Here is a 22,857-nt window from a genome sequence, read left to right as displayed (position 1 = left end):
TTGGAAATTTTAATTTAGGTCTAGTGCCCTTTGCTGCCGTGAATCCGAAATTACTTTTTCTACAACTCCACGCCTTTTCGCTTCTCACTCGCTCCCAGAATGTGTGTCTTCAAAAAACTCGAGTAAACGTTAACTAACACTTAGAATAGATTTTACAGGCCTGAGAAACGAGCTAGTAAATAATATACAATTTCTGCAACTCAAGCCAATTCATTTCTTCCAATAATTTTGGACAGGAATTTAGTGAAAATAGGGTATGGTAATTTCCGTAACTGTTGAAAACCTGTTATTCGAGAAATAAATATTAAATCAAAAATAGTGAACAGCACATCAACCGACTCAAATCGTCAAAGAGCGTCTTAAGTAATTTAAAATATAAAAATACTAGCAAGGGTAAACCATAATAATGCGGTTTTGAAATCCAATTTGAAGCAATTTCTTTGCTAATTCTGAAAAGATGCTCTCTCTTGGAGTTCTGAAACTCGTTGACGTTGACACAATCAAATTAAAAAAAAATAAATCTGACATAAAGCTCATATGCACGAATATAGTGACCTCGCTGCCGGTCCATTGTTAAAATAAAATTCGTCGGATCATAAAATGTTCATTGAAAGCCGTTGATTTATGAGGTATTTTCTATTGAATATATCTTCTAAATTTAAGGTTTAAAATTGAAATCAAGGCTCTTAAAATGTTAAAAAATATGTGTGTCCGAATGCAAAGTTCACCTCCGTATATATGGAGCATATACAATATTTCATTAAACTCAAAATAATGATCAACTCAATGCCTATACTCATCCGCAACTGTATCAATATAATATATTCCTTTATCCGCCTTTATCTATAGAACTGATTTTAGATCTTGAAGTTTTTTAGGGGAATTGGTGCAGGGAGAGTTAGGTTGGGTATCAGAATTTTGCAGGAATTCAATGTTCTAAAAGTGATAAGCGCTCAATCTTTTCCATTGTCCAATCTTCCAATGAATGCATTTAATTCTTTGGCATGTAATTAATTCTGCAAAACAATTACTGCTGATAACGACCGAGGGAACAAATCAGCTGCTGTCCAATTAGAGTGTGATTTGAAGATAAAATGTTGCTCTTCAATTATTGTTCTTTTTTAGGCACTTGTTCTGGTTGATTTCTAATGAGTGTACAGCCAGCTTTAATTGTCTTCATTTTGAAACAAATTGCTTCTTGCGCTATTTATTTTCAGTTCTCACAAAATATTTCTCACTCCAGTGGGAAGTAAACCCAAAAAAACGTCGAGTTTTAAGCAAATTGATGCGCGGACAAAAAAATCATTATTAAAGTATCGAGTTTCTCGTACCTTTCTTATAAGCCTCAAGCCGCATTAATGTTTTTCCTGTGCAAACAGATTCTGACTGTGGCGTGTATTATCCAACACAAAAATAGTAGCTCTCGTGAATCACCGTGGCAGCCATACTGATTTGATAAGAGCGGTGAATCCTCTCTCACACTCCAACTGATCAGCGTGATGTGATGCAAGGGCAGGGGCGCTTTAAGGAGGTGGGGGATGAGGGTGCTAAGGGGATAACCTTCTTCTTTCTTAGGGGAGTAAAGCTACCCTCTCAAAAGACGACAGGCACAGGAAGGGGTTAACGTGGAGAACGAGGAGAACGAGGAGGAGCTAGACGCAGGAGGAGAAAGGACCGTATAAAAACCCGAACAAGGACGGAACGAGAAGAAGCGAAGTCCACGAGTTAAACGAGTAAGATCTCTGGAGCCAAGTAAATTCCTGTAACTGATTTTGTGTTTGTGTGGGCAGGCCGAAGTCGGACAGCGTAATTAGACAAGGTAGGAGATCACTTTTGGAGGGCTCGTGGGCAACGCCGAGGACTTCCGTCGCAGGGCCGTGCCGTGGACTTTAAGGTAGTTTTGGGCAGTAAGTTGTGGGCCGCCACTTAGGAATCAATTTCAGATGTCGGCGAGTGAGCGGTCAGGCTGCTGCTAATTTCTGCCAGTTTCGGCAGTGGCGGAGCGACGTAGGGTTTATGGTCCAGAAGGGAGCGAGCGATATCAGTTCGGAGGCGTCGGAAGCGGAATTCTAGTGATCCGCGTTGTATTCTTTCTTGTGTACTGTTTAGAGTAAATTAATAAAGTCCAATTGTCTTGTTAAGTTGCGCGGGTTTAAATTTGGCTTTCCCTCCTTTGTGCGCAGACATTTTTAGGATATTTGCTCAAGGAATTTCTGAATTTGCTGCAGCTGGTGGTCGTAGAACCCACCGCGAGAAGAAAGGCTTTGTGCGTATAGGTATTGTCGGCCTGAGCTTAGGGAATTTTGAGTAATTTTTTCGAATTCTATTTATTTCTTTCTTTCTCGCAACATTCTGGTGTCAGGTGTTAACAAAGGCCAGCGTAGCAGATCAACATTCTGGTGTCAGGTGTTAACAAAGGCCAGTCGTAGCAAATCAACATTCTAAAATGCCAGTAGTAGCAGATGAAAACCCGCAGCTGAGGGATTCGGCTGATAACGTGCAGCAGCCGCAACCTCCACTTCATTTTCAATCAGGGCATCATCCCCCCATGTTTCATCCTAATGCAGCGTGGGGAGGATTTCCAGAGTACGGGCCTTATCCACCCCTTCCAGGCCCGTATTCAGTCTTTAGTTGGCCCAGAGCGCCGTGGAGGGGAAACCAGCAGCAGGTACAGGCAGCAGCAGCCGAGCCAACTCAGCAGCAGGCGCTTCGATTCGAGGCGCCCAATTATAGGCAGCAAAGGTCGAGCGTTCAAACCGAGGACTTAACTTCAGCTGTGTCCTCTAGACCTCCCACGATGTTAAAAAAAATGTCGATCGTCGGGACATGGAAGTTTCCTTGAATTCTAAATTTGTTTAAATTTCTATATGTCGCCGGGAAGAACCTTGTTGACCAGACATGTACTGAGATGCTTTGTGATAAATTTATAAATGACAGATAAAATAATCATTGAGACATTATGTTCGTAGGAAAGAAGCAACCCAGCACTCTATTTAAGTCAAGTGAAGGGCCCACCCCAAATTTAACTGGCATCATAAGCTAATCAGGATCGACTACCACCGAGGATGCCAGTCTAGATGAGATGTGCGCCCTGCCCTTGGGGGAGGATTATGATGTGATGCAAGGGCAGGGGCGCTTTAAGGAGGTGGGGGATGAGGGTGCTAAGGGGATAACCTTCTTCTTTCTTAGGGGAGTAAAGCTACCCTCTCAAAAGACGACAGGCACAGGAAGGGGTTAACGTGGAGAACGAGGAGAACGAGGAGGAGCTAGACGCAGGAGGAGAAAGGACCGTATAAAAACCCGAACAAGGACGGAACGAGAAGAAGCGAAGTCCACGAGTTAAACGAGTAAGATCTCTGGAGCCAAGTAAATTCCTGTAACTGATTTTGTGTTTGTGTGGGCAGGCCGAAGTCGGACAGCGTAATTAGACAAGGTAGGAGATCACTTTTGGAGGGCTCGTGGGCAACGCCGAGGACTTCCGTCGCAGGGCCGTGCCGTGGACTTTAAGGTAGTTTTGGGCAGTAAGTTGTGGGCCGCCACTTAGGAATCAATTTCAGATGTCGGCGAGTGAGCGGTCAGGCTGCTGCTAATTTCTGCCAGTTTCGGCAGTGGCGGAGCGACGTAGGGTTTATGGTCCAGAAGGGAGCGAGCGATATCAGTTCGGAGGCGTCGGAAGCGGAATTCTAGTGATCCGCGTTGTATTCTTTCTTGTGTACTGTTTAGAGTAAATTAATAAAGTCCAATTGTCTTGTTAAGTTGCGCGGGTTTAAATTTGGCTTTCCCTCCTTTGTGCGCAGACATTTTTAGGATATTTGCTCAAGGAATTTCTGAATTTGCTGCAGCTGGTGGTCGTAGAACCCACCGCGAGAAGAAAGGCTTTGTGCGTATAGGTATTGTCGGCCTGAGCTTAGGGAATTTTGAGTAATTTTTTCGAATTCTATTTATTTCTTTCTTTCTCGCAACAAGCGTTGAAAATCGAGCAGCCGCGCACAAATTGAATCAATTTCCCAGAACAATTTTCGCGCGTGGCGAGAGTAATAAGATTTCGACGCGGCGTTCATGCTTCTGCCTGGCTGTCAAGCTAACAAGCCGGCACGCGTACGAATAGGAAAGAAGGAACGAGAGGGAAAAAATCTGTGTGCTTATTTGCGCGCAGCTCGTCCTGCAGCGAGCGCGCGGATATGAGATGATTATTTGTAACTTTTCTCGTTTGAATGTGAGTCACACTGCTCGCTGTCTGTTTGGCGATCGGCATGAGAATACCAAACAGTAACAGTGCTGCTGGATTTTCATCTGTACACATGTGCACACCTTGACCGGAGGTGCGCGGAATTTTTGAAATTAGTATGAAATGCAGTTCAATTTTTTTTATTTATCAATTTTATAAATTGAACCTTTTTGCCTCTCAGAATACCGCAGTATTATATTATTTATTTAATTTTGTATGCATCTTTATTCTCTTTATTCCCTAATAATTTTCCGTTGTAAGATCAACTCTGATCAAAAATTTTTAAACCACTACTGTTCTGTTTCTAAGTTAAATGTTGAATAATAGTAACGAGAGGAAGTAAAATAACTCAAATTTCGAGCCTCGAAGATTATACGAGGAAACCCCTCAGACGAAGCGAAATTTGAATAGTTTGAACTTTGAAGCAAATATTATCTGTTTCATATGCATAACGTGTATTAACCCAACCCAGAACAGTGGATTTAGTTTCAGAAGCTCATTTTACCAGTTCTTGGTGAACGGTTTATTTGTGTACACCAAGCAGGAAATTTCAAACTTCTATTATTCAGACTAGACGTTATTTTAACCACAAAAAGCAATCTCTTAAGAATAGAGGGAGTTGGTGAGACTCGAAGCCCCGATTTTTCGCGTATCTCCATTCAAGGTCTTGAGCAGTATATAGGTGACGAAATAACATTAACCCGGTGCGCACCGGAAACACCCCATTCTGCTCGCACTTTGTGCGGTTAATAACGGAGAGAGCACGCTGGCGGTAGTGGCGGTGGTGGTGGCGGCGGCCGGGCGCATCAAAATTACATTCCGAATTAAAATAAAAGGGACGTGCCGCGTACGGCAGCGAGCAACGCTTTGAAAATACAAAACGACCGCCATCAAAGTACTGCCCGCCGGACAGTGTGGTGCATGTACTTTCTGTCCGTGATGCTTTTTATTAAAAAAAAACAGGGGGTTGGAGCGGAGGGGTTGTTCGGCTCAATGTTGTGTTTTTGCAACGTGCGTGTTTTTATGGTGCCGAAGCCGGGTCTCGCGCGCGCCTACCTTGTTCCGTTCAACCGTTTTTTATACCGTGTTCAGTGCGATTTAATTTGGCCAACTGACGGAGTGAATGGAACCGTTTTATTGCATTCTAAATCAATTGGACTGGACGTGCTCGGTTTGTTTCCCCTTCCCTGTAACATGTGAATGGGTTGATTAAATATTAAAATTATTACCTCTCTTTCAGTTTCACGGGGAAATATTTTTCACTTGTCATCTAGCTTTTTCGATTTTAAATTTATAATGAAAGGAAAGGCAAAAATTCTTTGAATGCACTAATCAGGAACAGGTGGGAGGGAAATTGATTTGAAATTAGTTCAATTGCTGGTTAGTTTCCTGCCGTCAGTGGAATTTAATTCCCTTACCCCCGCAGAGAGGCTAAGCAAGTGAACGCGACTGTGCCAAGCGGCCGACCACCATCGCACAAGCCACCCGTGAACAAAGTGAAAATTGCACACACGTCACACCGCACAGCATAGCGACGTCCGAGTTGGCTGGCCAGTCGGCTGCTTTGCAATTTGCCCGGCCAGACCAGAAATTAATGCAATCAGGGTGTGCAAAGAAGCGAAACTCAGCTGCGCCACCATATCGGCGGCGCGTGCGGCGGATATTTTAATTAAAAATTAGCCATTGTCGTGCTGCCAAGTCAGCTTTATTTATTTACCCATGTGTATGCGGGGCGAGGACCGTCCAAGCGGTCGGCCGGCAGCGGCGAACCGACGGCAGCCAGACTACATTTCACCCCATTAATAACAGCGTTGCAGAAAAAGTCATTGGTCAGCTCCTTATCAGCCAGCGCCAGGGCTGTCGTAATTGGGGCTAATTCAAGAACGCGCCCTCAACATGCACCACCGAAGCCCCAACAATTTTTAAATCATTTTCTTGCGCTCGTTCGAAATCCTCTAATGCTGTTGGTCTTTCAGTCACCCCTTGCACGCATACATAGATTAGACAGGAGAGCCAATAAACAAGGTCAAAATTAATCTGCAAAAAAACTAAAAAATTAAAAAAAGGAATTGAACTGTATGTCAAAAAATTGTTTCAAAATAAGGTTTCAAGAAGAGTATTTCAGCTGTATTCAGGCTCCATTTCACTTCTATCCTCAAAGACAATGCAAGATCTGCTTTCACTTTTAATTTATTGCGTTTGCGTTCACTCTCAAAGAATACGCAAACGGCTCGCAAGGAAAATTTTAATAAATCTGGCTCGTTTAACTCATTTTATAAGAGTGCATTTGACCTAGAGGACTATTTTGGTAAAAATTTGTTTTATACTTGCTGAAATAGCATAGGTACATTACAAACTATTACAGCTATACACAAACTGGTTATTGTTTACATTTTGAAGAGTAAAATATTTTAATTTTGTAATACATTATTAACTTAAAAAACTTAATTTATAATGTAAAACTTTTTGTATAAGTTGTGTCAAGATATATTTGAAGTAGTTGAAAACTAATCAATTAATATTTTCTTGCATCGATCTATCATGAGAATGACCTCAATTACAGATAAGTAATAAAATACTCGTTCATATTTTAATACATTCAGACCCTTAACGCAAAGCAGAGGCTGATTATTCCATCTTTCTCTTGACCAAAAGACTATGTATTTTAAAGCAAAATTGTGTTATTAGGGTTAGGTTTCTGAATCGAATAAGTAATGTCGGATATTGGGTTTTTAAAGAAAATATTGATATATCTCTAAACTTCATTTCATGTGAAAGGAATACTCAATTTAATAGGCTGGTTTAATCTGATGCATAATTTTTTTCAACGCTCAGCACGGTAAAAGGCAAAGGACGCACTCGATATATAAAATCGGGATTAAATTGTTCTTTTCCTAAAATTCATTGCGGCAAAATCCCAATAATCATTCATTATTTAATGAATATGAATTTCAAAGAGAGGGGAAAGGATGAGCGGCTGGCTGTGCACGGCGAACTCTGCTCCCCGTTTGGACGGCTGAAATTTTGATTAATTAATTAATTTGTATGGAAATAATAAAGCGCGGGCGGGCACTGGCCGCCCCGACCCACCCCGACCGCACCGAACGTTTTTTAATCCTCTTTCATATTTATAACAAGCATGTTAACCTTAATAAAAGATAAAGCCACTTTTGAAAAATAAACTGCTGAGCAGATAGGCGCGTTTGCACCGTGTGTCCACTCAGGCCCATAAAACTCGGCGGATTAGTCGGCTCGTCGCGCAGAGCAAACTGTAAGTACTCACTCCACTATTTGCTCTCTTTCGTCTCGTAAAAAGTAGAATAAGCAAAGAATTTATTATTCCCCTTCGACTCTGCTCGCACCGAAAAACGCTACGTATTTTCTCTTCCGGCTAAGCGGGGAAAATTCGTATAAAAACTTCCCCAGAGGTCGTGGCGAATAGTGTCTGCGGTATTTGCGAGGAAAACAATAAGCCGGGAAGCAGCCCTTGTTTTGTATTCTTCAAAAATTTCCCGGTGGCAGCTGCTCTCTCAGCGCGATGTGCGATTTTCTTGCCGCAGCTTTTCGGCACGCCATTCTCGCTGTGTTGAGCCAAGTTTGAAAATTTAATATTCTTCCAGCACGCCATTGATGGAATTCCAAAGCAGCTGAAAACTTTTCTTTTTTCGGGAAACGTCATGGAACTTTTATACCAAATAATATACGCGCGTGTGACACACAGCAGCCCGTCGAGATATAATTAAAATTCTTGTCACCAGAATGCAAATCTCGACAGCAAGAGATTCCAATACGAGAAAGTTTCTCCGACCGGCGGATGCAAATTTTTCAGAGTAATTGACAAGGTAAATTAATGAATAGCAGCAGCCACTTGTTCGAAAGAATTTCCATTCCTTTGAGGCCGCATGCACGACTGACGGGATCGGCAAAAAGCCTACCTCGCAGCATAATGCGCGCGCTTCCCGGCTGATGCGATGGCTTTTCTTTCAGGAATTCCAGCAGCAAAATAAACACTCGCTTACACAAACTCGTGCGCCTTTGAGCGTTTGTAACTAGCATAATGGGCGAGCATAATTGCGCAACGAGGTGCATTGTTTCAAAAGGCGATGTTCGCACGTCGACGACTGCAGGACACACACACACATACGCGCTGCTGCAGTAATTTCCTCTCCCCGACACAATAGCCGAGGACGAGGAGCTTTGAGCCAACTCGAGAGTCGCAGGTTGGCAGGAGAAGAATGTCTTTAATTTTCTCGCTGCAATTATCGCAACGATTGCCGCCAACACAAATTACAATGGGCGACGCGCGAGGACAGACCGCTTTGCATGCATTTCAAGTGTCCCCCTTTGACAATTTATTTTCAAAACTGTGCGAGTATCGAATTTTGCACCCTTCCTTCGTGCACTTAACACCCCGTATTTTTCTATAAAAGATAGAGCGCAGATCTCTTTAGCTCTCCCTACAAACTCGGCAAGAACTTGTCGGCAAGAAAAGTTAGTTAAGTCAAAAATTTATTAGCTCCAATTACTTTGTCCGTAATCAGGGCAGGGCAGAGCGCATCCCCCAGCATCGGAGGGTTGTTTGCTCGGCAATTGGGCGGAGAAAATGCGGGCACCTTATCTCCATCTCAAAAACGCCCTCTCTCTCTCTTGCCGGAGCTGCGAGTGGGAAATTAATTTTTCACGACAGCGTGCGCAGCGCCAGCTTGATGGTCAAACAGCAGTTTGTTTCATCCGCCGGGCGAAAATTCGGCCTGGCCGCCGCAGGAATGTACGCCGAGGCCAATTGATGATAAAAGTTTGAGCAGCTTTCTGTTACACTGGCTGCCACGCACGCGAGCGGCTGACTAGTGTGGTGTGTGTGTGTGTATGTAAATAGCGCTCAATCTCGCCGGCACCAACACTGTTTGCCTACAACATGTTGTGAAGGGTTGAAACCGCAAGATTGTTTTAGCCTCTTGTCATCCCAAGTAATCCATCCAAACTCTCCCGCTGCTGCTAATCCCGTTAACAAACTTTATTGTTTCCGCTTTAAAATGATTACGCAGCGCATAATTCATTGGCGGCTAAGTAAATCCAATTATGCGTGCGCCGCAGCCTCTATATCGGCTTCCGCTCACCTATCTCTACGCCGACCTGTCTCGCGGAATTAGCAGATGCATACCCAAATCCAGGCTGCTTTTGAACAACAAGTTGGGGAAGTGGAGTATATTGATCAATTGCACTGCAGTTGATTTGCACAGTACACTTTTCGAAAGCATCTCTACTAACACGGATAATTAATTCAAGTTGTCAAGGTAATTTTCCATTGTAAGATAAGTGGTAAATAAATCACTAGATGTAAATGGAATGATGACATTTTCGACTGCGCTCGAAATAATACAAAAATTGTACAAAGAGATACATATTGTTGTAATCTTAAAATTTTAAAACCATTATTCTAATCATCCATTGTTCTTCAAATCCATTTATAACGTTTGTATTAGTTAATTGACTGAAGACTGGGTTTGACACGTAAATTTTTCAAAGAGAGGATAGTTATTTTTTATTTTTGTAAACATATTTTTGGGATAAACATTTGCAAGAACAAGCTTACGCCATGAACTCCAATGTTAACAATGGACATTACAAAAATAAGAATAAATTATCCTCTCTGTGAATCCGTGTCAAAACCAGTATTTTTTCATCCAATAACTAATACAATGTTATACCTTCAAAGGTAAAGATTTTCTATCCCTTCTATCGTGTTTAGACAACGGAGAAAAATTTCACAAATTTTCCCAATCAAAAGCCATTGAATAAAGTTTTATTCAAGGGTTTTCAAAGAAATTTCGACGGACTTAAAATCCTTTTTGAACAGACAAAAATTCCACTCAGCGCCAACAATATTTTTCAACTGTTAAACACCTATAATGATGTTTTTGTTATGCTATTTTCTTTTGTATTTTTTGGGTATATTGTTTGCAATCGTAGATGGGATGAATTGCGATAAAATCTATACATGAATGTACTGCCAATCTGAAAGACAAATAAATTGAATTGAATTGAATGAATTTATTATTGAGGCTAAACCAAATTTGTTTATATACATTTTTTAACATCTGCTCACAATCAGGACTATATGAGCTCACCGAGTCCCAGGTCCCAATAACACCGCCGAGCGGATAACATGAAACAAGCCGCAGAGGAGCTTGAGCCCAATGTGGCCATCTTTTTGCCTCCCCCACACCGAGGTCTTTTAATCAAACGCCAGACATTTGTCCCTAAAGTCGGTGGAAAGGTGCGAAAACCAGCAAATGGCGCCTTCCAGCCCGTTGAGCTGTATTTGAGCATCTCGAGTCACTAAAATATAATGTGAAAGGTTTTCCAAATTAAACATCTGCCCTGATTTTTAGTTTCCATCACCTTGTGAATTAGTATATGAACAATGCAAAATGAACCATTTTACTTAATTCTTACTGGGGCTATTTTTCCTTTCAAATATCATGTAAATGGGGATTAGATATGTGTATAAATAGAACTTAAGTATAAAATATAATACACTTTTTTAAGTTGTTGCATTTTACACTCGCAAATATTGTTTGCTATTTTTCCCCAGATCGCGGTATCTAGAAGTCGGTATAAAATTTTCAATTGCATAATCAATTTTTTACATTACGTCGATTAACCAGCATTACATCACGTCGACATATTATCATGATATCAATCGTGATATTATCAAAAGTGATTGTCCAACCCTAAAATGTAATTTTGGAGTGAAAACGGTTAGATCTATTTTAAAAACCCCATTTTAATAATAAAAAAACACAATACAAGTCTTTTCATTGCTAATTCAAAAACGCAATTAAGCTAGATAACTAATAGAAATTGTTTGGCCACCTCAAATTGGGTTAAACTGCTAGCACGCCATTAACTTTAGTGGCTGCTGTCGGCTGCAATTGGGTGCTGGGGCCGCCTTAATGCGATCCTACAGACCCGGTGTGCCCACATATATACACCTCCACGGCGGGCGGCTCAGCCCTCGGCTCTCGTCACACACCCCCGTTCGACTAACTAACAACGAATCTGCTGATACTGCGCGTGCTGCCGAGCGAGCCTGGCTAAACCATAAAAGCGGAGGCGTTTGAAACGAGTTATCCTCAATTCAAATTAAACTCCGGCTATTCCTCGGCTCATGCGCCCGTGCAAAACTGCAACTCTCCGGACTTCATTAAAGTGGACACTGGGGCAGAAAATTCTGATATTGTGCAAGTGCGCAAAGCGATGTGCTATAATCGCCAATGAGCAAGTAGGGTGCTGCTGAGTTTGTGAAATGCATTTTCACAGCTATTGCAGAACCACATTGATGATATTTAATTCAGAATCTGCCTAGATTTTGAGTGATTAGTTACACATAAAAGCAAGATTGTTATTTTTAATGTAATTTAATTATGAATATTTAATTTCACATGCCTACAGTGACAAAAAGAATCCTAAATTTTTGCGAATTAGGCACTTATAAGATAAATTTAGTTGAATTCACGCGAGTCAGTGCCTTCAAAAATTAATCGGAACCTTTTCAGCCAAGTAAAGTAATATAAATTTTCAGGTTGTTCAGTCCTATTTGTCACGGATATAAATTTCGGCTTATTCTTAATTTTGGTTCTAAAATTTGTAGAAAAAAAGAGCCACGCAAAACAGCATGTCAAAGTGTTTCATAAATTGAAATACCGTGAGTTATCAATAAAACGTACATAATAGTTTACTCTGAACTTCTGAACTTCGTGGAATTCAATTTAGAGAAGCTAAATTCACCGAGGGAGTGACGCTTATGCAAACTGCAACTCGCTAGACTTGATTAAAGTAGACACTCAGGCAGAAAATTCGAATGCAAAAGTACGGCCATTGAGCAACTAGGTACTGACTGAGTTTGTGATTGCATTTCACAAGCTTATTTCCTTCCATACGCTCTCCTTCCCGATAAATTGGTTGAATTAAATCTTTAAATATTATATTATATATTTGCTGATATAACAGAGTAAAAATTTCAATGAACACGGGGAACAATTTGTTTCAAACTCTTGGAGGTAAGGCAATTCTGAACACAGCATTTTAAACCTCCAAAGGAATTCAATTTAAAGCTCGAGACGGCGAGGAATTGATGATGCTTAGGATTGCCCTCTTGACTGTTCTTCCACCCTGCCACGTTCCTCTCTAAAGGCGGCATGTTACGGGCTATGCAGAGGCGAAAAGGGCGTTTAAAATTCCGCTGTCGTTGTTGTTGCCGTCTGAAATTTACTTAGCTTTACCAAATTTATTATCCGCGCGCCACCTCTTTAAATGGTGTGTTAATTCCGACACGTCTCCAGCGCGACGCCAGCAGCCAGCCAGCAGCGAAAACGGGCGCGCGTGATGCAGCTCTCTCTCTCTCTCTCTCTCTCTCTCTCTCTCTCTCTCTCTCTCTCTCTCTCTCTCTCTTCCCCAGAAGGTTAGGGTTAGATCTAGCGCGCGGCAGCCACCCACCTTGGTTAATCATTAATTAGCAATAATCTGCACTCGGAAAACACGCCCCTCCCGCCTCCGCCAGCGTGCCTAATTTTATTGTTCTCGCCGTTTTATTGTGCAAACAATGGGGATTAAATGCTTGCGTGTGTGTTCGCTCGTCAAGCTAATAAAATAACACAGCCACAACGTGCTGCGTGCACGCTCAGCCCGGCTTGAAATTTTGTCGCTTATGGAGCCGCGAATTTCCGCACAGGTTCATGAAATTTGCGGCCGGAGTGGCCCAATTTTGAGCTGATTAACTTTTGTCCACAGCAAATTTGGTTGCCCATGTTAATCAGTCTTTATTTTCATCAAGGGAGATCAACGGGAAAGTTGTGAAATAAAGGATTAAATCGGAAATAATTGCCGCACGAGCTATGCAGAACAATGGTATCCATAGAAATAAATCACGCTGTATGGGTTCTTCTGTGGGCTGTGAAATTCAGGTCTTCTAATTTTTTAATATTTTCATGATTTCCTTCGCTCGTAATTCCAATTACTTTATAAATAACAAATAAATTTGAAAAATTTAAGTATTAATAAGATAATCATGATCAGGACACACGTTTCCCAAAAGACCAATACCATTACATAATTAAAAGTTAGAAAGAATAAAAAATATGTGAAATCCTTTCCAAGTATGCAGAGGGACTGAAGAGATATTGTTTAACCTCTCTAGATATTTTGAAGAACCTGTACCGGAATGAAAGATATTTCTTAAATATTCCTAAGACCGTTTAAGAATTCATTTAAAAGTTTTGATACGCAAGCCAATTCCCAATTTTGAAAAACATTTAGTTTCGTTTTCTCCCTGAGATCAGGTGACCTACACCAACGTGCAAAATCGAGTGAGCGTTGGAACCGGGCTACAGACCATTGTTTAAAAGTTTTTCATTTAGCCCAAACCCAAAACAGTGTGTAGCAGCGGCAGCATGCTCAAACTAAAAGCTATCAAAGTAGACGCACATAAACACACACACACACACACAGCAAGGGAGGGTTGTATGTGTTTGTGTGCTCAGCTCACGATGTCCAACCAGGCCAACGAACACACTCGCGCGCGCGCTTTCTGTTTGATGACGGCATTAAAGCGATGATATATTTGCCTTTTTCACTCGCTCCATATCTGTACACACTCACATACACGCCGCGCCATGATTATAATTTTCCGCCGTGTGACTAGACGAATTAAAATGTGGATTATGATTTAATTAAATAATTTCCTCTCGCTGTAAACCCGCTGGACCGTCGCGGAAATGCCGCTGTTCCAGGCTGGTTTGTCGGTGCTGCTCACAATAATAGGAACACGGCATGTGCGGTCGCATGTTTGCTTTGGTAATTTGCCTCTATTTGCATGGCCAGCGCAGCGCGGTTTAAATATTTAAATCGGTACTAAACACTGTTAGCCGCGTTATACGTATAGAGTGACGCCGTTGAATGGAGTACTGAATTACTACGACCGCGCATGAGATTGCGGCAAAGGATGTTTCCACCATGCGTCACTTGTGAAAGTCTGATCCTGCCGTTTTGATATTTCCATTTTCGTTTGCAGACTTTTGGTAAGAGCACTGTCAACGCCAACGCAGTGAATATCTCAGCTTTTAGAAAAAAATATATTCTAACACAGCATCAATATTTCTCATTTTTACCGACATATCGGCAGATTCGCAAAATGAAAGAAAAACATATAGCTATAGAAATTTAGTTCTGCAGGTGGAATCGACATTTTAATGTTTGCAAGCTAACCAACTTTCCAACTCAAAAAATATATAATAAAAAAGATAACTTTAGTAAAGTTCTTAGCTGCTAAGGTCAATTTTCCTTTTAATAGAGATCTAAAAAGATTTATTGAATAAATACATTTGGATCCAACAAAATTTTGAAATATTTTCGTTTTACTCGAATGGCTAGAATGAATAACGATCTTACGTAAGAATATTTTCAATCTGAATTCCACATATTTCCTAATCATTGAACTAGTCCGTGCCAAAATGCATTACTTTTTGCTTCTCCGCATTGCAACAAACATGAAATTTATTTAAGTGTTAGAGACGTGTATCATTATTTAAAGCGACAAATTAAAATTTGTTGAGTTTGGTCCTAGACGACGGGCTAGCTGTTTAGTATTATGGGGACTGCCTGTCGGCGTATGCAACCTGCACGTCAGGTAACTTTTGCTCCCCACTCGTCGCTGCAGCAGCCAAAGCGACACGAGTGTCTTACTTAGCTAAAACTCAAAGCGATCTCGCACCACTCGTCGTCCTAAAACTGTTGGCCACGGGTGTCTTAAAAGCGTGTGTTAGATAATTAACGATCTGAATCCGTACTCGGGGTGAGCGAATTTCAATAATGTTCTTCATTGCATTTTATAAATTATATTGTTTTTATTTATTATCTAATTGTTTTTGCGTTACTTTAAAATCTATTGCACTTAGTTATGAAAGCACCCACAGTATATATAAACGTACAAAAAAATTTGGTGACATTTTAAAGTACATAGATTTTATTTGTAATTTGCAAAGGATCAATTAAAAAAAGTGTAAAATTAATAAATAAAATACTTTCAATTTTTTGAATAAAATCTTATTTAAAAAAAATATTTAAAAAGGTTAGTAAAATAATATAACTTAATAAAACAATGTATAAAAAAGCAAAAATAAAACAATGTACAAAGCAGCAATTGTTTTAGTATAGGTTTAACATGTTTGGCCTATAAAGGGCAATTTTACCATTTTCGGCTCCAATGCACAAAAAATCATAAGGAAATCATCGATTCTGCAGTAGCGAAGACAAGTCAAATAATAATTTCCATTACTGGAAATGCATCCCCCGTATTGAACCACCTTATTTCTATAATTTACTCTTTGCAACGAAGAGTAGCGAAAGTGCACACACGTGTGCTTGAGTCGAGACCACTTTTGTCGACCGCATGAACACCGACTAAACCACCCCTATTTCACCAGGCCCGAAGGTACCCTCCGATGCTCCGCTCAAGGCTAGCAATAAAGAAAATATTTAAAAGGTTTTCACATCAAAAGGGTTGCATTTTGCAGCGCGCCGTGGCACGCAATTCAAAGCTGCAATTATGAGCGATATATTGCTATTGAAAGCTTTCTTTCATCTTTCTCTTTCTCTCTCTCTCTCTCTCTCTCTCTCTCTCTCTCTCTCTCTCTCTCTCTCTCTCTCTCTCTCTCTCTCTCTCTCTCTCTCTCTCTCTCTCTCTCTCTCCTCTCTCTGTCGACCGACAGAACAGATCGGTGTGGCTTTCACGCAAATAATAATGCATGCTCGGTCGCTTTTCTGAAACGTCGGGGAATTTTTTCTTTGTCCAACCACCGAGACTTTCTTTCCTAAGATGACAGCCTGCATGGATGAGTTAAGTTTGCATCGAATATTTACTTGCTTTTATTAACTTTTTACTGTGTGTATATAGTGATACTTTTATTTGTAAACCAATAGGGAAAAGACTCAGTAAAGACATCAATTGTGAAAAATAAAAGAGAAAATTGTGCTGTTGAATAAACATTTTTTTGCTATTAAGAATTGATTCATAGTTTTAACTTTCAACATTTTTTCTGTGTCTACTAGGAGTTCATCATTTTGAGAAACATCGTCGGTTTCCACCGAAATTATAAGCTCATAGGGCTGAACTGCACACTTTTTCCACTGTGAGGTCCGTGTGGCGAAAATAAACGCAATGCACATCACATACACACGCGCACGAATTCCGCACAAAAGAGAGAGAGTGTGTAGTGGTCGCAAGCACAGGAAATATCCTGCTTTATCTAGATTGCTGGCAGACGCGAGCGAGCGAGTGAGAGAGCAGAGCAGAGCAGCCTCCTTCACTCGTGCTGATGGAAATATGAAAGGAGTGTAGCGAGAAAGCACCGCGAGTACTCCGCGTGTATATCCTAATGCAGTCCGCGCGCAATGAAAGAAATTCCCTCCGCCGCCGCCATCGTTCCCTTTCGGCCCCTACATTAGGTTTAATTGCTTCTCTCTCTTCTGCTCTGGCAGTACATAAAACCTCAAAACTCTACTCTTTTTGTTTTCGACCGGCGTAACGACAAGTGCTCCACGCACACACACACACACACGGCGCGCGCAAGATACAGCCTTTTTAATGTTTTGTGGCTTCCCATTAAGCAGCAGCGAGATAACAACGCGCTCTCTCTCTCTCTCTCTCTCTCTCTCTCTCTCTCTCTCTCTCTCTCTCTCTCTCTCTCGCTCACATACGACACCACCACTACACACGCCCATAAATGCCAGCGCCGACCGACGTCGTCGCTTAAGAGGTGCCGCCGCCAACAACCCCTTTCGCACCGCCGACACGAATTGTTTTCTGAAAAATTCCAGCCCATCCTAACGCGATGCGGCACAATCAGCGAGCAGAGGGTTGAGCAGATCAAATTGCCTGCACTCTCGGAATCTGATCGCGGCAATCTAGAAACATTCCTCGCCTCCATCTATTGTCACTGTATATAGGACGTTGAGAGAAAATCGGATTATCTTCCCAATTTCACCATGGGAGATGAAGGTTCATATGTATTTGTGGTATTGAGGTTGGTTTACTTTTGATGATTTTCATCTAATAATGCTGCCACTAACAAACAAAAGGCATTAATGAACTTGAATTTAATCAGAATAGATGGCTTTTGTTATTATTTACTTAACAAGCACTCGACAAAAGCAGATGGAAAAAGCTGTTATTTTTTGGTTATAAATACACCCCTATAAATTGAGTCAGCAATGTCTTCGTTTGTTTATTAAAACCATAGCAAAAGCCCATCATGGAACATGGCCAACATTTTCGGAAAGAAAAATCAACCATGTTCAACCTATTGGGTTTTTTTAGAAATTTAAAGCCTTTTGAAACAATATCTTTAGTAAAATTCGCCATTATAGCACAATTTTTAAATTTCCAATTTAGCTAAAAATTTGGAGCACAATTGAAGCCATTTCGCATGGCATTTGTGCACTTGAACTTCATAGATGACTGAAACCAGCAAATCAAGAATTTATATAGTTCATAAAATATAGTTTTAAACAGATTTAAAACCCCAGTGAGCACAATGGTCACAGAGCTTATACAGTTGTTAGACTCGTAATTGTGATTCAAAGAAATAATTTTGCTGAATATCGTAAAACTTATCAGAAAATTGATGAAAAACGTATCCTCTAAACTAGCTTCAAACATAGAAGATGAATGGTGAAAGAGTCAGCAAAAGCTTCTCTATACGATTTTGATGCAACCGCATAATATTTTATGTTTGAACGACCTGCTTTTTGCGAAATTCGTTCAAGAGAGATTGGATAAAAAACATCAACCTTTCGTCAAAGTTTCCAAAATTACATATCATTGATAGAGCACGCCGCAGACCAGGAAATTCAAAAGCAAACAATATAATGCAAAAAGTTATTTCCAGCGTTGTGTCAAAGCGTCGTGCACTTCAAAGCAAGGAGCGGCATCCGTGTATAGCATGTTGTTTGAGCAGGCCTAAATTGGCGTAGCTCTCTCGGAATTGTGTCGGGCTCACGACGCCAGAGAGCTGGACCGCAGCAAAAGCAGATTTTTCGCCGGTGAATCTGCATCCCTAGAAAGGCAGCAGCAGGGTGCTCATCCCTCTTTGCTGGTCGCTGTGTGTGTGTGTTGCCGGAGCGGTGAGTCTCCCCCGCATACACTCGATAATTTGATTCCGCCCGCGCAGTAATGACATTTTAACTATAAAAGCTTTTTAACTGACGCAAAAACAAAGGCAGCAATAATTAAGTTTGAATGTCATGGCAGACGGCGGATGGGGAAGGTCAGACCGTCCTGTTCCGACTGGCACAAACAAAGCGTTTGGTGACAGGCCAAATTGATTGTTTTCCTCAGACCTTATCATTTTAGATTTAGAACCGGAACGGATTGAAATATATGGATGAAAGGAAGAAAAATAATTTGCTTGCGACCAATATTTTGACACGTATGCACTTGTGCGGGGTGCCCATAGAGTCACGTCGGGGTCAGCAAATGTGTGGGACGGGAACCGCTATCGTATTTCTCTTTCATTGCTCATTTGAATCTGTTTTTTGTAACTAGTTTGTAAATACACGGATATTATAGGAATGGAGGTGATCCACTTAGTTTGTAAATACACGGATATTATAGGAATGGAGGTGATCCACTTTCTGTACCGTTGTATGAACGCAAATAAATTTACTAAACTAAATTAAAATAAACTCTTCAAAGTGTAGGCCAAATTTTTAGGTCTCAAGTAAATTCTTTCGCCGAAATTTAAAAATTAGTTGAAAGATTATAATTTTCATACGCACAACTGCTGTTGAAAATTCAATTTGCGTTGAAGCTATTCAAGATGAGCGAATAATAGAAACTGTTAAAAAAAAATTGTATAGTTAGGCAAAATTTTATTTCAGTTTGCTGCTAGAGGTCTCGCTAGCTGCGCAGGCAAATTTTGGGTCACGCGGGCAGCCACCAGCGGCCGGTGAAAAAGGGTAAAAAATTAAGGGATAAAAAATGTCTTTCGGTCCTTCGAGCCGTTAAGCACTATCACACTTCACGTTTAAGTATATTGTCAGCCTTGCCAGCCGCCAGTGAAAATGGCCAGCCACCGCCGGGCAAAAAATTCGGCTAAGCCGGTCCCGCCAGCCACCGAATTAAATCTCGCGGCTGATTGTGAGACCTCAAAGTAATATCATCTCCGGGCTGCCTACAATGGTTTCTCCTCACCCTTTAAAAAAAGGTTGGCAATAAAAATTATCGACCTCAAAACCATCGCAGATTTAACTGACCAAAAACAAGCAAAAATTGTAAAATAAGGATTGTCAAATAATAATTTTTAAATTTTGCCGTCCGCATGTTTTGTGACAGTCATTGTTGCTCTCGTGTTGGTCTTTTGCGAGAAAAACCATTTGTGGTGCTGGAGTGGTTTTCAGCGTCAGCGAGCGAAAGAGCTCTCGTAGAGATGTATTTGGCGTGAGAGAGCTGCGGAAAGGGTGAAAAAATGCATGTCAACCAAACAGCTCACCAACAAACTCGACGCTAAGGATGGTCACGAAGCACATCCACACTCGCTGGGCCTCCATCATGGTTTTATCGCACTAACAGCATTTCACTGGAACAAAGACAAAGGGCGTTCCGTTAATACTCTGCACAGAACACACGGGTGGTAAGAGCCATGTTGCAAACACGCATTACATTCAAACACAAAAGGCGAAATGTGAAAAGAGCAGGGCAATATTTGGAGCATGAATTTATAGTCGGAATTGTCGTTAATTCAATTCTTATAAGGTTATTATATCAGTCGATTTCTTATGAATGTCGCATAAGATTTTTGCACTTTAAGTCAAACTCCACGCCATTTTAAATACGCATTATTTTCCCAATAAACAAAATCTGTTGATTATGACATTCATATTAGCTTACTCATATTTTAATAGGGTGAATAATATATCAGCTGGTTTACGATATATATATATATATATATATATATATATATATATATATATATATATATATATATATATATATATATATATATCATTAATTTCATTCATTAATTTTTATGCAAGTTTGGTGCATTGATAATTTTAGAATGACATTATATTAGAAGATAGTTAAAGGTTAAAATTATTATGTAAGATTTTTAACTTAATAATTACGACTTTCTTAAATTTAAATTACAGATGTTAATTAAAAATACTAATTTAATTATATTCTTTAACAATAACTACTACATTTTAATTTTACGAATTTACAACTCTATTTTAAACCGTTGATCCTATTTAGAAGAAGCAAACCCGAAAAAGAAACGAATCGCGGTTAATAGAACGGAGTGAGATGCTACACAACCGGCAAAAGAGCATGGATTTTAGCGAGTCGTTGCGTATGATTCACGGTGGAAAAAGAGTAGGCAGGCAGAGAGAGGAAATTGCATTTTCTGCTAAATGAATTTCGGGCCGAGACATCTGCATCTAAAAGCTAATAGTCGAGCACGTGGCATTGGCAGGCGAAACCACCGAAGAAGACGCACAAAGGTAGTCGCATTTTTCGCAAAATTAGAAATTATTATTGTTGCGAGCCGGCTGTCGGGGCGGCCCGCGGCTGTTTAAGGTATGCGGATCAGAAATCGATGGTTGCAAAAGAAGAGAGCAAGCAGAAAGATGATGATGATGATGGTTCTCTATTGGATTGCGATATGCTTTGTTGGGTGCGAATTCCAAGCAGATACTTCTCATCTTCAAACACACGCGGCGGCCTCAGCCTGCCGCCACCGCCTGCTCGCTACTTCTTTTTCTTTTGAAGTGAAGGAATGGGGTAATACAAATTCCTTTCTTGTACCGTGTTTGGGAAGACGTAACGTTGTGCTCAGTGGCGGCGGCGGCGGCAGCTCTCTTTCTCGCTCGCACTCACCCACTCCGCGCCTGCCGCTTCTCTCTCTTCGCTTCGCCTTAGCTTTTTAAGATTATCGTTCTAGCCAATCAATAAAAGGCTTCGAGCTACATTGAGAAAACAATTTCTAAAAATATTCAATCCCGTCTGCTCTTGTCGGCAGCTTCACGGCTCCTCCCTTGTCGTCCCCTGCGCGCTAGCGCGTATGTATACCTTTCATCCCTCTTCTTCTCTTTTATGCGCTTAATGCAAACTCGGTATAATGCTTGCTGAAAATTTATAGCGTGCTACAAGGAAAAAGGTCAGATCATAAGAGGAACGGCACGAAGCGGCGCACAGCAAACACTCCAATCGCTTTAGATGGCATGGAAATTCGGTTTGTGTTGGGCAAATTTTCATATACGGCAACAAATTTTATGATGTTTCAACAGCACACGATTGGAAAAATGTAATACTAAGTAATTACGAGCAAAAATATGTGCCGAATGTTTCATGAGCGTGAAAATTTAATTCAAGGCTGTTCTAATTTTGATTATTTTATTTGTCTGAGATGATTCACAACAAGTAGCTTTCCTTTTAGATTTTCAGGTCATAGGCAGAGGTCAGTCATTAAATACCTTCTAATTTTTATAGTTCCTTGTCGTCAAAATGATTTTTGAGAGATGGAAAAGAGCAACAAGGCTAGTGAAAACCAACAAAGCAGACCAAGGTCAATTTGCACTTACAAACTAGTGTTGCTAAGTAGCCAAAATTGCCCAAATAACTGTTTTTATCCTAATTTTCCTATATCACGTCTTTCCGTTTTTAAAATAATGTATTTATTTTTATCAGAAAAAAGTTGTACAATTTAACCTGACTGACCAAAGTATTAAAGCAAACGCAGCAAAAAATAATTTCAAAACTCAGTATCATATCATTCAACTGGTCATTTTGATGTGATTTTTGCAGCAGATGTTACGTTTTTCCAACTACTAAGCAAGTGTGATTCTGAAGCTTATATACACCGAAATTTTGCTGAAAATTTAACATGGTGCTGCTCGTTTTTGCTCTTTAGTATTGAGTTTAATCGCAAAAGGACCATACTCTTCGAATTCCAATGTTCAACGGGCTAGAAGGCGCACCGGCGCCAACTCACATCTTGCTGGGTTTTACACCTTTTCAGCGACTTAACGGCCAAATGTCTGACGTTTCAATAAAACACTTCGGTGCGGGAAGGCGAAAAGATGGCAAAGATTGGGCCCAGGCACCTCTGCGGCCGCTAGGACCTTATGCACCATGTTATCCACTCGGCGGTGTTATTGGAACCCCGTAAGCACATAGCCCTGCACGGGATGCGCTGACAATGAGCAGAGGTTCTTCTACAGTTATAACTCCTTGAAAATTTGTTATGCACTGAAAAGATGTAAAAAAAATCAAATGGCTGTAAAAAACTTGGCCCCCAGTGCAATTTAAACGGAGTTTCAGTTTTTTTTTTTATCAAATCCTGATTCTGATATTGTTTGGCATATAGCTAATTGCAGACAAGATAACGAGCTGGGCAATTGTGACATTTTGACCATCATTTTTGGGCAAATGGAGTCGGTTGAATTTTTCATCAATGTGTCACATCGGCCCAAATAGGCTATCTATATTCGGTGATTCCGCTCTCCGGCTATGCGAGGCGTCATTTTAAATTATCCCAGCTGCGGGAAACGCATGCCAGCAGGCGAAAGTGGCC

The 22,857-nt window shown here is 40.7% G+C and overlaps 1 protein-coding gene and 2 long non-coding RNA genes across 4 annotated transcripts in view; 2 read left to right on the top strand and 1 right to left on the bottom strand.

The window, feature by feature from the left end:
- The window catches only part of LOC135936513 (lachesin-like), a 102,590-nt gene that overhangs the window by 24,224 nt on the left and 55,509 nt on the right, over nucleotides 1-22,857 (bottom strand). For both annotated transcript variants that reach the window (XM_065479345.1, XM_065479346.1), the window contains exon 2: nucleotides 19,777-19,863. In XM_065479345.1, the coding sequence (XP_065335417.1) occupies nucleotides 19,777-19,837 (61 nt within the window). In that variant the 5' untranslated portion in view covers nucleotides 19,838-19,863. The remainder of the gene's footprint in view (nucleotides 1-19,776; nucleotides 19,864-22,857) is intronic.
- LOC135937780 (uncharacterized) lies at nucleotides 1,504-2,141 on the top strand. The gene is made up of 3 exons (XR_010574552.1): nucleotides 1,504-1,733; nucleotides 1,791-1,894; nucleotides 1,944-2,141. It is a non-coding gene; the product is annotated as an uncharacterized LOC135937780 (long non-coding RNA).
- On the top strand, nucleotides 2,809-3,755 carry LOC135937779 (uncharacterized). Its single transcript, XR_010574551.1, has 3 exons — nucleotides 2,809-3,347; nucleotides 3,405-3,508; nucleotides 3,558-3,755. It is a non-coding gene; the product is annotated as an uncharacterized LOC135937779 (long non-coding RNA).

Source organism: Cloeon dipterum, chromosome 2 (genome assembly GCF_949628265.1).
Source record: "Cloeon dipterum chromosome 2, ieCloDipt1.1, whole genome shotgun sequence".
Classification (NCBI taxonomy): domain Eukaryota; kingdom Metazoa; phylum Arthropoda; class Insecta; order Ephemeroptera; family Baetidae; genus Cloeon; species Cloeon dipterum.
This window is presented reverse-complemented; position numbering and strand designations above follow the sequence as displayed.